This window comes from Daphnia magna, linkage group LG5 (assembly GCF_020631705.1).
Source record: "Daphnia magna isolate NIES linkage group LG5, ASM2063170v1.1, whole genome shotgun sequence".
In the NCBI taxonomy this organism is placed as follows: domain Eukaryota; kingdom Metazoa; phylum Arthropoda; class Branchiopoda; order Diplostraca; family Daphniidae; genus Daphnia; species Daphnia magna.
Genome location: NC_059186.1, coordinates 6,326,690 through 6,343,312, shown reverse-complemented (window position 1 = coordinate 6,343,312; position 16,623 = coordinate 6,326,690). Strand labels below are relative to the sequence as shown.

At 42.3% G+C, this 16,623-nt stretch overlaps 1 protein-coding gene across 1 annotated transcript; it reads right to left on the bottom strand.

Moving 5' to 3' along the window:
* Positions 1 to 4,625: 4,625 nt before the first annotated feature.
* On the bottom strand, positions 4,626 to 9,670 carry LOC123472638. The gene is made up of 7 exons (XM_045174511.1): positions 8,188 to 9,670; positions 8,072 to 8,108; positions 7,838 to 8,027; positions 7,289 to 7,561; positions 6,571 to 7,207; positions 5,612 to 6,378; positions 4,626 to 5,519 (listed from the first exon to the last, which is right to left on the bottom strand). The coding sequence occupies exons 1-7, from the start codon at positions 9,668 to 9,670 to the stop codon at positions 4,626 to 4,628; spliced, it is 4,281 nt and encodes a 1,426-aa protein (XP_045030446.1).
* Between the last annotated feature and the right edge of the window lie 6,953 nt (positions 9,671 to 16,623).

The following is a 16,623-nucleotide window of genomic DNA, read 5'->3' as shown; positions in this document are numbered from 1 at the left end:
AATTATTCACTTAAACCCTAGTTAAGTGACCTGTCCGAACTGTCACCACAGTTTGGGGGTGGCTTTAACACAGGACTATCTATACAAATAAAAATTCTAAGGAAAAATGTGGGAGGAGTTTTGGGTCTCTTGGATGTGCTCATCCTGTAATTGGCTGTAAGTTGCCGCCGGCTACTGGCTAAGGTAAATGGCGAGATGAGGCTTTTAGACGACTAATTCTTGGATGCAGTAGAGAAGGTTTTGATTGGAAATTGCTGTTTCTAATAAAAATAATATAATTTTTTAAATAATATTCTTTTAACTTTAAGAAAAAATAGCCAAGTTAATCCGAAACATGTATTTATTCAGAAAACATCAATGAATACACAACATTTAACCAAAGGGCAAAGGCATACTTTTATTGACGTGCAGATGCTGCCATCTTTTCTGATTGCTCTAAAGCAGCTCGCCGGCATCTTAGTAGATGAGCATGTTCCCTGGCCATCCCAGCTAACCTCTCCATTGTAACGGCATGATTTTGGGCCCTTTAAAAATTTAAAAATTACAGATTTTTGAAACGAAAAAAAGGTAAGTTTTTTAAGATAGCTTAGCGTATTAAGAAATGTTTTAAATAATTTTTTTTAATTAGTTAGTTAGTTATTATTATTTTTATAGTTTTTAAGTTAGTTATAAATTTCTTTTAGTAAATTAATTTTTTTGAAAGTATCGGTCTCTTGAAATTCTAATGTAAATTTAACACCAAAAACCAAGAAACCAGCAATTTCTATAGACCGTTTTTTCAAAATACAATCTTTAGTTGTGTTATTAATGAAAAACAAGGAACGGCCTCTTGAAATTTTTCTCTCCCTTCAATACTAAATAGGTAATGCAATTTTAAGAGGCCGTTCCCTGCTCTTAAACTCAAACAGAACTAAATGACATATTTAAAAAGGAAGAGTCAGTTGAAGTTGTTAGTTTTCTGTTTTGATTGTTGATTTTATTCATTATTTCAAGAGACCGTTCTTAGATTTTCAGTATTAACACATCTAATTAAGAAAGAAACGGTCTCTTTAAATTGTGAAATGAGTTCTACGAATAAAACAAATAAACAATTTCAATAGACCGTTCCTTACAAAAAACATAATTAATTCATGTAATTAATGAGAAATAAGGAACAGTCTCTTGACTTTCACTACATTTTTATTATAAATGTGAATTTCATAAAAGAAATAAAAAAAAGAAATTTTTAAGTTTGACGTATAAATTTTGACTGTATAATGTTAGTTTTTGAGGGAACGTCCTTTTTTCTTGACAGTTAACACAGCTAAATGATATTTTGTGAAAGGAACGGTCCCTTAAAATTAAGGTAAGTAAATACAAGTAAGTAAGTCTAAATACAATTTTGATGGACCTAGGAAATAATTTTGATTTAATTGAAATTTTCTAAGAATACTTACATTTGCACAGCATTCCTCGCTTCTTTATTTCTTTTCTCGAGCTCATTTAGGATGGAAATAGCTTGATTTTCAGGTAATTTCCTGTAACGTAATGATTCTGCAGCTTCCTTTTTTCTTTGTTCCTCTACATTTTTCTTCTTTTTGATTTCTCTCAACATATACTCTTTTTCTCGACTTTCTAGATCTATTTTTCTTTTTTTTCTTTTAGTTCATTTTCCAGTTTTCTTTCTTCATTTTTAATTTCTTCTTTTAATTCTTTCTTTGTTTCTTTGGTTTTATTTTGGTTTTCATTCATTTTAGGTGTTATATAAACTTCCTCCGAGTTTACTTCAATGCTGGTTTCTCCAATTGAGTCGGTCACAATATATTCGTTGTTATCTTCTGTGAACGGTATTTGTGACAATATATTATCAATAATACTTTCGTCATCAAAATCATCGTTCGAAACATTCTTCTCAGGAGAAGAAATTACTGGTTCAAAGCTTTGAGACGCCATTATTGATTTTTTTTTTATTTTCTATATTGTCACACGAGTTGTATTAGAACAAGAACAAACGAATACAACAAGTGATGACTTAAATTCTAAACAATGGTTTAACTCAAACAAAAGGGATAACCATTACCAAAAGTTGGAGAAGCGTCTGAAGAACTCTAGGGAGACCAGGGAACTTGTCTTTTACCGAATTTTACACTTGCATTGATACTGCTATGCTAATTACGCCCCTTCCGGAGCGCATGTCTCCGTATCTACTTCTAGCACTGATTATCTGCAATGATTCAATCCCACGGTCGCAGCGTAGTTCAATGAGCGGGTGAATCATATCTGTGAAGAGATAAACATTTACCCCTTTTCACCCGCGACAGGTCCCCCTTCTTTAAGACAGGCGACCCGACTGTACTTATCTACCTGCGATAAAGCATGAAGGTTACCCTTGTTAACACTAACTATAACACCAATGTAAAAGAAATGGAACTGATAGGCAATGATTGCGATCCGCGAAGGTTATTGAAACTGAATAAAAATCGGGCACAGCCTTTCTGCTGACACAGTTCATTTTCAGTCTTGGTGTGATACAGGTCTTCCAAGATGTTCACCCTTTCCGATGTATTGTCCGATTGGCGGTATTTTGACGTTGCCGTTGTGCGCTTCGCTGAGATTGCCTTCCGTAATCCTGTGAGCCGGTACCGTCGCCTGAATGTAAGTGATCGGAGGCTGTTTGCCACACTCCTAAACGATGCTAAGGTTACGGGTACCTCTTTGGATTTTACACCGTTTTCAGGGGAAGTTTGGGAATTGGACTTCTATTACAGGTATGTTTCCCTTTGTGTTCTAGGAAATTTCTTCATCATGATTTTAACTTTTTTTTTTCTTCTTTCTTCTTTTAGTACGTATCCCGGCTACGCGAAGTATCGCGATTTTTATTCCCACAACTATGCTAGACTTCTGTGGTGGCTTGAGTCAGGTGAGGATGTTTATCATCCGTCCCCCCGACGTTCCGAATTCCATTCAGAAGTTTTGTTCTCCACGGTGGAGGCTAGGCTGGCAGCCCGACTGGTCGCGCTGGAAGTTTTGAACCTCTGGCGGGAGAATCCGGAATCTGAAGCCTTATAATTTTTTCCTTGGTTAATTGCAATCCGGTATTCCTTTTTTTTTTTTTTTTTTGAATTTTCAATACATTTTTTAACACAACTCTTCTTTTTTCTTGTTTCTACGCTAGAGGGCATCATAGGCTAAGTTTGACACAATGGTACATGATTACTATAGGTGCATAATAACTACGGGAAGTGAATTATTGTTTTACAGGTTCTGCATTTCCAACTCTTCCCTCCCGCGGTCTTCAAGTGGTAGGCTGACCACATCGTGCTGTTCGTGAGCAGCTAACCTTGCACTAAGTAGGTAAAATTTATAACCCAAAAATGTGATTCCCATATTAATACTACAGCTATTATTATTAATTCATATCGGGCAGAAGATGTCTCCATCTGTTTATCCACTTCGGTCACAAGGTTGTGAATTTGTTCCCCCGTCATTTCAGCAGCTAACCTGGCGCGGTCATTCCGTTGAAGTAATTCACTAATGATGTCTATCGAACTCGTGTTCTCCCGCGGAATTTCGATGATGACGTGCTTCCCGCTGCTGTTACTGGTTGGGTCCTGAGAAAAAACGTTGACAGATGGCAGCACCGCCGCTTGAAGGTTCGGGGCTTCTATGCTTCCCTCCATGCTGGCTGGGAAGACCCAATCTTCTGTTCTCGCCCTACAACCCAAAGGTACTTCAAATATTCCAACCGCTGGTAATGTTAGCGTTCTTAGGGGCGGTTGTCCAACATTGGGTGGACATGAGAATACTATGTCGTGTGGTTTCGTCGCCGAGAAGGCCCATTGATTTGCTCCAATGTATACGACTTCTGGACCTCGCCAATCTGCAAATTTTTTCCGGCACTGCATCTTGATTAGAGGTACATCGTTCATGAATGCTGCTATGGCGCAGGACTTGCGAGCGTTCCGTTTGCTGATGCCCGAATGGAATTTACATAACGGTCGACCTATTTTACTGCACTCCCGGACGTCGTCTTTGGAGAGTTCCAGGAATGTTTCGAGGTCAGCAGCTACTGCAAGAAAGTTTGGTAAGTTGCTAAAGCTGACACTATGCGTTCAATTATCTGCGGCCCCCGGCAGGTTGATGATCTGAAACAGCTTATACTGTTGAGCATGATCGAAGATAGGGACCTGAATGAAGATCCTGAAATGATGTTCCAATGCTGCCACCGTGACTGTGGATTCACGATAAGCCACCCAAAGCTCATCGCTGGAAATTGACCATCCTCTAGGTAATTGTTGGTTGACATTTTTAATCACTGCGTTAAATCGTGCTGGGGAAACGATTTTAGGGGATAAATGCCCGTTTGCTAATAGACTGAATCCTATGTTGAGGCTATCGGCAAGTTGGTGTAGCCATTGCAGGATTTGATTCAGCGCCTCAAACGTGTCGTCCAGCTGGAAGAAATACTCGAAATGGTCTAAGTCAAGCTCTTCTAGCTTTGTATTCCACTCTAATAATTGTGCGGTCACGCTTTGCAGGGACGCAAACTGTCCTCGGAGCTCTCTAATCAACTGAGAGTTGGCTCTGGATTCCCACAACGATTCGTTCAGAACGGTAGCTTGCTTGTCCATAATGTGTATTATTTCCTATTGATTCAGTTTAACCTGTTGCACCTGACTGTTTAATTCTTCTAGGTCCTGCTGTGCTGAAACGCCAAAAAGCCATTTGAGAGCTGATCCACCTCCGTCGATGAGACTACGTCGGTTTCTTGGGTTGGTGTTTAAGGCTTCTTTCACGGTCGCGAATTGCTCGGTAACGCTCCCCAGATCCTTCGAGAAACTTCGTAATTTGCTGAAAATTCTTTTGGCTGCTATTTTTTGTGGTCGAGATCCTTGCTGTTTCCACTTGTCTGCCACTGCTTGCTGTTGGAGAATTTTCTGTTGCAAGTAAGCTATTGCTGCTCCAGCGGGCCCTAAATCGAGGTCAGTTACGATTGTCCATGCTGATTCACTGAAAGCGACATCTACATGTTCTTTAAAAATCGTGTTTTCTCTCAGGATCAGTGCCGTAACCATTGGTGGATTGAAGACTGTAAACAGGAGCATCAAGAAGGGTACCAAGCAAGTTAGGTACCTAGCGGGTGGTCTTCTGTTACGGATGGGCCTTTGAGCTGGTACTACTTCGATTGAAGTGGGGGGCGCTACCATGACGCCATCTGCTGTGGTATGTTCGGTAACTGTTTTCTTGTCATCTGCTACCGCTTGAGGGCTGGTAACTGCTGGTACATCTTGTGATTCAATTTCTTGATCTTCCCTGTGTTCTTTTTCAGTGGTTTCTTCTAAATTGTTTGGAGCTATTTCTTGTGGGAGCTGCCATTCATTTGAGGCTTCAAAGAATGGCTTCATACGGATGACGTGCACAATATCCGTTTTCCCTCGACCGGTTGCTGATGTAACCTCATAATTCACCGGCGTGGTTTTCCTCAACACTTTGAAAGGTCCCAACCATCGGTGAAGGAGTTTTCGGATTTTCCCACTTTTCTGAATGGTTTGTACACTAGCACTAAATCTCCGGATTGGAAGGACAGATCCCGATGATGTGAGTCGTACCTCTCTTTCTGTTTGTTTTTTACCTCTTCCATTCTAGTTTTCACTATTTCTTTAGCTGTCGATAATTCGATCAATAGGCGATCTGCGTAATCTCTTGTGGCGCCATCTTCTGTCAACAATGGATTCGGATCCGCACCCAGCTCCATGTCGATTGGTAATTTTGGCTCGCGTCCGTAGAGGAGAAAGAATGGAGAGTATCCTGTGGATTCTTGCCTGGCTGTGTTGTACGCAAAGCACACATACTGTAGGGTCTCATCCCAATCCCGCTGGTCAGTACTAACATACATGTAAAGCATTGCTGCTAACGTATGATTCATTCTTTCCACAGCCCCGTTTGCTTGAGGATGATAACTGGGTGTTGTTTTGTGGTTGGTGTGTAACTTTTTGACCACTGCTTGAGTTAACTCAGCAACGAAGCATTTTCCTCGGTCAGTGATGATTTGTTCTGGAGCTCCATGGCGAAGAAAAATTTGGTTGACGAAGAACTCAGCGACATCTTCTGCTTTGCCGGTTGGCATAGCTTTCAGCTCAACCCATTTAGTCAGGTAATCTACTGCAACAATTATCATTTTGTTACCCTTGTGAGATAGAGGGAATGGCCCAAGCAGATCCATACCCATTTTCTCAACAGGTCTTTCTACTTTAATGCACTGCAGGAATCCCGGAGGTTTATCTGGAACTCCTTTTCTTCCTTGACAGTTCACGCAACTCTGAACGTAGCGAGTTATGTCAAGATTCATTTTCGGCCAAAAGAATCGACTGCAAATTTTGTGGAGAGTCCGCTTGATGCCTAAATGACCGAAAACAATGTCATCGTGATAAGCTTGCAAAATTCTTTCACGACATTCCACAGGTACACATAATCTTCTGTAATTTTTTCCATCCTTAAAAGTTTCTTTGTAGAGTTTTCCGTTGCACAGAACGAAGTTTTTCACCCTTTCTTTTCCGTCCTCGAGCTTCGAGATTTTTTCGCTTCAATCACGGCGAGCTCTTTGTTTGCGGATAAATGAGCCGTTTTCTTCGGGAGAAAGGATATCCACTGCGTTTGGTCCAATGGCCGCAACGATGAAACATCGATCATCTTCCATTTCTTCGATCTGCTGAAGTGGGTTTCGTGAGAGGCAGTCGGCGTTGTCGTGTGTTTTCCCACTATGATATACGATAGATATATCGTACTCCTGAAGCGAGAGACTCCAACGCGCTAAACGTCCAGCGAGGTCCCGCTTGCTCATTAACCAATACAACGGTTGATGATCGGTGATCACTTTCATTTGACAACCCCACACAAAACATCGAAACTTGGTAAGGCACCATACTAATGCAAGACATTCTTTCTCCGTGATAGAATAATTTGTTTCTGATTTCGATAGTAAGCGGCTTGCGTAAGCTACTGATCTTTCAACTCCATCGATGCGCTGTGCTAGTACACCTCCTATGCCGAAACCACAGGCGTCCGGTAGAATTTCCATCGGTAACTCGTAGTTTGGATGAGCTAGCACTGGAGCTGATGTAAGTGCTGCTTTTAGAGCGTTGAAGCTACTAACTTGATCCGTTCCCCAAATGAATGGAATGTCTTTCTTTGTTAGCGATGTGAGCGGACGTGCGATGGATGCGAAATTCTGGATGTGACGCCGGTAATAGGAGCACAATCCCAGGAAGCTTTGTACTCGTTTGACTTTATTTGCTGTTGAATGGCCTACTGCTGGAGATGGAAAATTTTCCACCACCTCTAGTTTTTCAGGATCCGGACCAACACCTTCCTTGGTAACGACGTGACCTAATACTTTTAATATGTTCTTAGCAAATGAGCACTTTGACCATTTTAGTTTCAGGTTGGCTTTTCCAAGGCAATCCAGCACTGATTGGAGTCGTTCCAAATGTTGTTCGAACGTTGCCGAGTAGACGATGACGTCATCTAGGTACACCAGGCACGTTGTCCATCGAAGTCCGGCTAAAATAATATCCATTGCCCGCTGAAATGTGCCCGGGGCATTAGTTAATCCAAATGGAAGAGCACGGAACTGATATAATCCATCCGCAGTTACGAAAGCTGTTTTCGGTCTATCCTTGCTGGCAACTGGCACCTGGTTATAACCGGATTGGAGATCCATGCTGGAGAAGATTGTAGCCCCCTACAGGCGGCTCAATGTATCGGCCACACGAGGCAGCGGGTAGGAATCTTTTACGGTCACTGCATTAAGTTTGCGATAATCAACACAAAAACGCCAAGTTCCATCTTTCTTCTTTACTAGGACCACAGGCGAAGACCAAGGACTGTCCGAGTGTTCAATTATTCCCTGGCGTAACATTCCTTCCACCTGTTCCTGGATCACAGCTCGTTCCTTCCAGGCACTCTTATAAGGAAGCTGGTGAATTGGAGGGTTAACTCCAGTGTTAATGTCGTGCTCCACCAACGTACAGTGCCCCAAATCATGTTCACTAAATGCGAAACAGCTGATGGAACTTTTGAGAATTTTCAATACCTCACTTTTTTTATCCTCGTGCAGGTTTTCTCCAATCCTGCTTTTCAAATTATCCAATAATTTTTTAGTTTTTTCATCCATTTCTTCAATCGTAGCATTTGTTCCTGAAACTTCACCAGATTTATCTGCTTTTTCCACTTCTTGGATTTCTTCTAAAGTCCCCAATGTTACATCTTTCTCCAGCCACACTGATTTGGGAGACAGATTTGCTACAGGAATGTTTTCCAGGTCCTTCTGCACAAGGGCGTGACCCGTAGACAGACTTGTCGTGGCCATCAGTGAAACTGGTGGTTTCAGGACACAAGCGCCTTTCAGTTTACTAGAAACTTTCGTTGGAACGGGTTTAATTGAATACGCTGGAATTTCCTGACACTCGTTGGATACTAACACAGTATCTTCTGTTTCTTCCTTCGCAGGGAGGGAGATTACTGCAAGCGGTAAATCACCCATAGTGAGAAGAGGTTTCTCCGCCTGGTAATTAATCCGTATACATCCAAATTGTTTGAGAAAATCATTTCCCATCAAAAGTTCAATTCCTGACATTGCCATAACGATTTCTTTTCCTTTCACAGATCTGTTTTTGTGCGTCACCAGGATTTCGGCTGCTCCTTCGGGCATCACTCGTGATCCGTTCGCGAGAATAATTCCGGAACCACTCCATGGCTGCTGAACGAATTGTGTTTTCTTCAATAATTCAGGAGAGATAACTGTCACTGCTGCACCAGTGTCAATCACTGCTGTTGCATTCACCTCACCACAAAACACAGGTACTTTAATCAAGTTGGTTCCATCGAAGTTCAACAGGTGTTTTTCTTCCTGTACGTTAGGAGCTTGGGTCGCCAGATTTACTGCTGTATTCGCCGTTGACGGCGTAGCTGGCGCTGTATCCCGTGTCGGAGCTTTATAATTTGGAGATTCTGGATTTTTGAAACATTGCCGAGCGACGTGCCCGGGTTTCTTGCAATGGAAACAAAATGGTCTCCCGTCAGTAGAACGTCCTTTTGGCTTGTAGGGCCCTTTTGCCTTCTCTTGCTCCTTTGCCATTAATTTCTCACACGTGTCTTGGATTAACTCACGCATTGACTTCATAAATTCTGCTTGCTGGTCTGGATAGACGACGGAAAGGTTTGGTGCCTGCTCAAGAGGTTTCTGTGGTTCCATTGCCGCATCCTTCCATCCTCTTGCTTCTGACATGAGCGACGCTTCCGTATAAGCTTTTGCCAGTGTTAAAAACTCTTCACATGTTTTAGGTTTCAACGGGTAAATTTTTCTAAGAAGAGCTGGTCGAAGGCCTCGAAAAAGGTGCTCCAATCGGTGTGCTTCCGACATATTCGAGTCGACCAGTCTGCAAAGGTTGAGGATTTCATAATAGTACCTAACAGTTGGCTCATCCATTCCTTGTGTTCTGCTTCTTAGTCTTGTTTCTTGGAAAAGGCCATAGTTGTCCGGTTGAAACTCTTTTAAAAACATCGAACGAAGGCCGGTAACTGCAGGTGTGGCAGGGTTCCCTCCTGCAGCAGGTTGTGCTGTCGTGTCTTCCCAGCCGTTCGGGATTCTTGCACACAGGAACCAGTTTCTTGCAGTATCGCCCAAGTACATATTGAAGTTATTACGTTTTTCGGCGTCACCCTATCCATTATGGGAGGAAATTGTCTCGTAGCGCTCCATCCATTGGCGCTCATCTTCATCCGGACTACCTCGAAAGATAGGCGGGCTAATAAATTTTCTGACAGCTGCCATAGCTTGTCTTTGTGGCTGCACAATAGGCCCTGATGGCACTATAAATTGTTGTCCACTGACTGGAACAACTGGACTTGCAGTTCTCAAAACGACCTCGGTTTCTGAATCCGAGTCTGAATCTCTTCCAGTCTCGACTGATTCACCCTGACTGTCAGCTTCTTTGGTCAAATGGTCCTTTGGAATAGGACCTTCAAAATTTAGGGCTTAACCAACAAAGGAAGTTCCACTCTCCAACGATGAGGCTGGGGTAGGTGAAGTTTCTACCGGTACGCTTGACAGTTCTCGAAGCGGATGTAATCGTCGGCTGGGGTCTCTTGGGCAACTAGGTAGCCGTGGGTTTGTCCTCTTCGGCATCGGCTAACAATGACTGCAGCACGACTTCGTTTACTCTCAGGCAACGAGCTGCGTCTTCAATAATTGCCACACCGCAGCAAAAAATTCGTTACTTACTGGTAACGAGCTGCGTCTCAAAAATTAAAACTCTGCAGCACTAATTCGTCACTTACGGGTAACGAGCTGCGTCTCCACCAATTGTCACACGAGTTGTATTAGAACAAGAACAAACGAATACAACAAGTGATGACTTAAATTCTAAACAATGGTTTAACTCAAACAAAAGGGATAACCATTACCAAAAGTTGGAGAAGCGTCTGAAGAACTCTAGGGAGACCAGGGAACTTGTCTTTTACCGAATTTCACACTTGCATTTATACTGCTATGCTAATTACGCCCCTTCCGGAGCGCATGTTTCCGTATCTACTTCTAGCACTGATTATCTGCAATGATTCATTCCCACGGTCGCAGCGTAGTTCAATGAGCGGGTGAATCATCTCTGTGAAGAGATAAATATTTACCCCTTTTCACCCGCGACAATATTCTTAGTAAAAGATGCTCAAATTCGCGCCAAAATTTATTTCCCTCTATCGTGTAGTTTTTTTATGTCGCGCCTCATGAAATGATCACTAGATGACGCGCTGGAACGCTCTTGAAACAGGAGACAAGACAATTTACTCTCAAGTTCAATAGAATTGGAGATTGATTGCTTTCTGAACACCTTATTCCATTTAAATAAATTCAATTTATTTCATTTGCAAAATTTAAACAGTATTTATCAATACTATTAATTGTCACTAAAACTTGCTGCTGATAATCATTTGGGTAAGTATTATGTTAGCCTACTAATTATATTTTAGATTATATTTCTCTTAAATATCTATTATACTGTGCATCAAATTTTTGGAACGCAGTCAAGTTATTTTTTTTAATCAAATATGAAAAGGGACTGTGTTTCTAATAACTATTGAGAATGTTCCTTTTCCAATAGTAAAACTATGATTATGGTAAATCCAGATTTGAATTATTGGTTGACTGCGTTCCTGAAAATAAAGAGACATTTTCCTTTTTTCTGCCCATATTCATTGATTAAATTACTAATAAGAGATGGCCTCATAAATTTAAAGAATAAAGTCCAGTTATTATTTTTAAGGAACATGCCAATATTAAAACCTTCTCTCAAATTTCTGGAACGCAGTCACCAACTATCATTTCAATAAGTAAATTAGACATTGGACTGCGTTCTTATAAATTTGAAAGACTGTTTCTTTTCAATTTGTTTAAACTTGGAAAAATTATTTATGTAGCAATTCATTAAATGGACTGCTTTTTTTGAAAGCTGGGACAATATGTTTTATATCTTTTTTTATATAAGTTTAATTTTTGGAAATGGAACGTATTCAACTTCTTTCTCTCAAATTGTTGGGAATATAATCACCCAACAGACGACGACAACCCGATCCGGCCGCCGGACGACTGAACCCCCGCGCATTTGCGCGACTATTGTCTCAGGGGCAAAAGATAGGTGGCCCCAAACCCCCATTGTTTCCCCTCCTTTAATTGTTACACCCCCACTAAGTGACTATAAATCTATCAGTGTAAAACGAATAGACGGTTGGAACAGACACAGTTCTTAGTGTCAATTTAATTACTCAACCTAAACTGTAAGTACGGTACGACACGCCGCCAAAAGTATTTACAAAGTTAACATGTTCCTTCGAAACCTAAAAGTTAATTTAAGCCAGTGAAGTACTGTGTCCTTCCCATCCATCACATTCAAAAATTGTAATTGTTAGGCTGTTTGGGGCCATTGCTAAGAAAGGCCTTTCAAACGAGGGAAGTAACAATCCTTGAAAAAAAAAAAAAAAAAATCTCTTTGAACAATCCAGTAAAGAGGGGCGGCCATTAACCACGCTAAAGTCGCGTGTAAGCCTAAGGCTTCCACTACCTCACACAGTTAATAGCCACCGTTCTTTCTCTCTTTATTTATTTTCTGGGAATGTAATCGCCTCTCACACAGCAGAAAAAAAAACAAAAAAAAAAACACAATCGTGTCTCTCTAACTTTCCCCTTCTGATTGTTGGCTATCTCGCCCTATTGTTATTTGAAATTGGTAATAACAAGCTCTATCTGTATCTCACCTGAATTATAGAGGAGTACCGTAAGGTCTCCAAACAAGAAGCAAAATAGGCAGGAAAAGTCAGAGAATCAAGAGGGCGCAGTTGCGCCGAGACGGGCTTTTGCCCGCTTGGGTGGAACCGCCCCGTCCTTCCCCGGCACGAGAGCGTATTCCGGACGAACAGTTGCCAGCAGAAGCTCACGCTCCTAGTCTACAACCATTCTTGGAAATTGCCCGTAGACTCATCACCGTCGAACAACGAGAAGCGACCCGCCCACGACACTACGGTGATATCCGCTACGCGCCTCCAGGAATCCCGGTGGGTTACCCGAAACCGCAACCCGAGCCAGTGACAGTACCTGCACCGCAACCAGTGCCAGTACCTGCAGCTGAACCCGTGCCAGCACCCGCACCGCAACCCGCACCAGCACCAGAACCGCGACCCGCACCCTAAGATCCAGCAGCTATAGCTGCTGATCCAACCAAGCCGTTAGTTTGTAGGCCAGTTGAGGAGGAAGACGAACTACAACTTTGCTGGGTAAGTTCGTGTGACTCGTCGGAAGAAGACGATACCTCCACGGAAGAGGACCAAAGCGGATACAACCGGTCAGTGGGAAGAGCAGCTTATATCAGAGCAGACCAGACAAGACAATTGCGTGGCAACTTCACCGGGTGACAGGGTCCAGGCTGGACTAGAAGAAACACCAGAGGAAGGGAACAAAGGCGATAATACCAGCATTGTATTCATTGGAGAGGGCAGCGAATGAAGACTGCTAAATACATCTGGTAAAATAAAAATTGCAAACACCGTCCATTCTTCTTTAAAAAAAAAAAAGAATTTTTTTCTAGTGTAAGGAGCCCGGGTAATCGGTGACTTCAAAAAAAAAGTCTTTTCTCTCTCTTGTTGTAGTGACCACCGCAGGTGGCGCTACTACTAGTAAAAAAAAAAGTCTTCTCTCTCTCTTGTTGTAGTGACCACCGCATGTGGCGCTACTAGTAAAAAAAAACACCACTTTCTCTCTCTTCAAACTAGTGTTACCGCAACAAGCAGTACCATCAAGCAAAAAAAAAGAAAGTTTTCTTGGTTAAAACTAAATTAAATTTTCTCCTTCTTTCTGAAAGCTCAATCTCAAAAGCTCCTTAGGAGCCACCCTCTTAGGAAAATGGCTCCGACAACAAAAGGCTCGAGAACGGCCGTTAAGGGCCACATAACAAAAACAATCAACCTAATCAATGGGTTGAAAACTGTGATGACGCAAGAAGAGCTCAGCAACCTAGAAATCTGGGAAACTAAGCTTAAAGGATGCTACGAAACCTACAAAGGGTACTCAACAGCAATCCAAGACGAACTCAATGACGCGGATGCAGACCAGGCGGAATACGACGCCGAAACTGACATCACGTACCAAACACAAGATGAGGTATTAAATGCCAACGCAGTCATCAAGTTAAAACGCCAGGAATGGCTAAAATGTTAAAGAAAAAAGAAAAAGAGGAAGAAAAAAGAAAACAAGAACAAAAAGAAGAAGAAAGAGACAAACGAATTCTAGCCCTCATCCAACAACAAGTGATGAATCAGGCAACCATAACCCGTGACATAATCACACAAGTGATTGCAGCCATACCTACGCCTCAAGCGCCAGTGGTTAACGTAACCGCAGCAGCTCCGCCACAATCGACACATTCAATGAGACTGCCACAAAGGCAAATTAAACATTTCAAAGGGGACATTTTAGAATGGACCCAATTCTGGGAATCGTTTAATGCGGCGATTCATTCCTCAACCCTTACCAACGTTCAAAAGTTTGATTATCTTAAAGAGTATTTGAAAGGCGAAGCTAACTTGATTGTTAATAATCTTGAATTAACAGATGCTAACTACCAGGTAGCCACCTACGAGTTAACAAGAAGATATGACAAAAAACAGGTTATGATCGACACTCACTTCAACAAACTGCATACCTTGCAGCCAGTGAAAGACGGAAATGATGTGCCAGCCCTTAGGAGTTTTCAGCTGAATCTTCAATCGCACATGAATGCCTTGGAGACATTAGGAGTCCCAACGACTTCTTTCGGGGGACTCCTCGGTACTCAACTAATCAAATTAATTCCTTCAAGTTTAAAGTTAGAATGGGCAAAATCAGAGTCCAACAAATCAACGGACATTGAAGGAGTAACAAAATTCATCGGCGACCAAATCGACGCAACCGAAAGATTCAACAGGATTAGAGGAGTAGAAAAGGAAAAACCATCTCCAGCTCCTAAACAACCAAAGCCTTTCAGCCCAGCTCTAGCAACAGCGTCCCAACTGGCCGTTGGCGCTAAATCAAATCCAGCTCTACAGGTCAAACCCACTTTAAAATCTAAAAGTGTTAAATTTGGCCCTAGTTGGATGGAATGTGAAAGGCCTTGTATATTTTGCGGGCAAATTCATTGGCCGACAAGATGTCCAAAAGACTTGGTGGAGAAAAAATCAATCATTAACCATTTAAAAAGATGCGTGAATTGTTTCGGAGGAAAGCACGAACTCAAGGATTGCACATCCCCCCGGAACTGCAACAAATGTGGAGGGAGACACCATTCCGCCCTCTGCGACAAAGGAGACATAAGAGTCTCCAAACCATCAAAATCGGCAAGCATCGTGGCCAGCAACTCCATCTCGGCCACTACAGCCTGCGCAAGTACTTTCGGGCAGTTAATGTTAAAAACGGCAACATTGATTGTCAATGGACCAGACGGCAGCGAAACTAGAGCAATTTTATTTGCTGACAACGGAAGTCATCGATCATGGGTGCTAAAATCGCTCTCATCGCAACTCAAATTGAAAACAGTAGCGGTAGAAAATATCAGCACGAGAGTGTTTAAAAAAAGGAAGCTAGCCAACCCGAAATGACAAAAACCGTTGAAATGCAAGTAACGGGCACCTGGAAAGGCGCCCCAAAAATTACATTAATCGCTTTAGAATCAGACCACATTGCAGATACTAGCCCTTACATAGGATCCGAATTTGCAAGAAGCCTCTGGATCCAAAACGAAAAAATGGCTGACAACAGATTTGAAATGGCATATGGGGAAGAACAGCCAATTGGGATTCTGGTTGGAATGGACCAAATGTTCCAGATCATGTCAAATGAAGCAGCAATTCAGAGTCCGTGCGGACTACGCGCATTCAAAACGAAGCTGGGAAGAATGATAGCCGGTCCCTCACAAGAAACTAATTCAGGAAATTAAGACAGGCAATCAAATAATCCAGCACCTAATTTTAACATCTAATTATCCAGTGCCGCAGATAACGTCATCGTTCGCAACAAGCAGCCGAATCGAAAGGAAAGAAAGTCCAACCCAGTCAATCAGAACTCCAACGGGAAAGGAGACTGGAAAAGCCAGTCTCCAAAATCCACAACCAGGAACATCATTTTCAGATGCACCAACCGGATCCTGCGGAGAAACAGACACTAAATGGGTTGAACACGACGAAATAACGGCTACCAATTTCGACCTCTCCCTCTTTTGGAGAATAGAAAATTTTGCGAACCTAGAAGGCGCTGAAGCAGTGGAGTCAGAGGATCGTTTCGACTCCTTCGACGAGAAAATAACAAGATGGCCAGACGGAAGATACTGTACACCAATACCTTGGTCGACAGATAAATGGAGACTCCAGAAAAACCTACCGTTGGCCACTGGAAGAGTAGAAAGCACGATAAACAGATTGAGAAAAAATCCAGGAGACTTGGTGAATTATCACCAAGAGATCCAAAAACTGATCGATAGCAAATTCGTGGAAGAAGCAAATATGGACTACGAAGAGCCCCATACTTTTTCCACATCATCCGGTCTTCAGAATCGACAAAACAACAACGAAAATAAGACCCGTTTTCGATGGAGCGGCAAAGACAAAATTTGGTCCTAGTCTAAACGACGTGCTGGAGACCGAACCGAACCTTAATCCCGATCTCCTATCGGTATTAATGCGATTTCGAAAGTATAAGATCGCCTGGATTGCGGATATTGAAAAAGCCTTTCTCAACATCGCCCTACAGCCTGAAGACGCAGAGGCAATCAGGTTTTTATGGCCCAAGGATCCAGCAGTAGCTGGATCCCCGCTCAAAGCTTATAAGTGGAAAAGGGTGCCCTTCGGCCTTAGTCCTAGCCCCTTCCTGCTACGTGTAACCATAAACAAACATCTTAAATCACTAAAATCTCGTTTTCCAGAAACAATAGAGCAGCTGGAAAAGAATCTATACGTAGACGACTACCTTGGCGGAGCGAACAACGTGACAATCGCCAAACAAAGAGTCGATGAAACTGACGAGATTTTCAGCGACGCCCAACTCAACATGAGAAGCTGGGCAACGAACAG

Bases quoted from the DNA above. Each gene is read 5' to 3' on its own strand.
- LOC123472638 (XM_045174511.1), bottom strand. From the start codon at position 9,670: ATGTACTTGGGCGATACTGCAAGAAACTGGTTCCTGTGTGCAAGAATC. The intron at 7,208-7,288 runs GTAGGCCATTCA...CGTCACATCCAG, and splicing joins AAAATTTTCCATCTCCAGCA to AATTTCGCATCCATCGCACG. The intron at 5,520-5,611 runs GTAAAAAACAAA...CAAACCATTCAG, and splicing joins TGAAAACTAGAATGGAAGAG to AAAAGTGGGAAAATCCGAAA.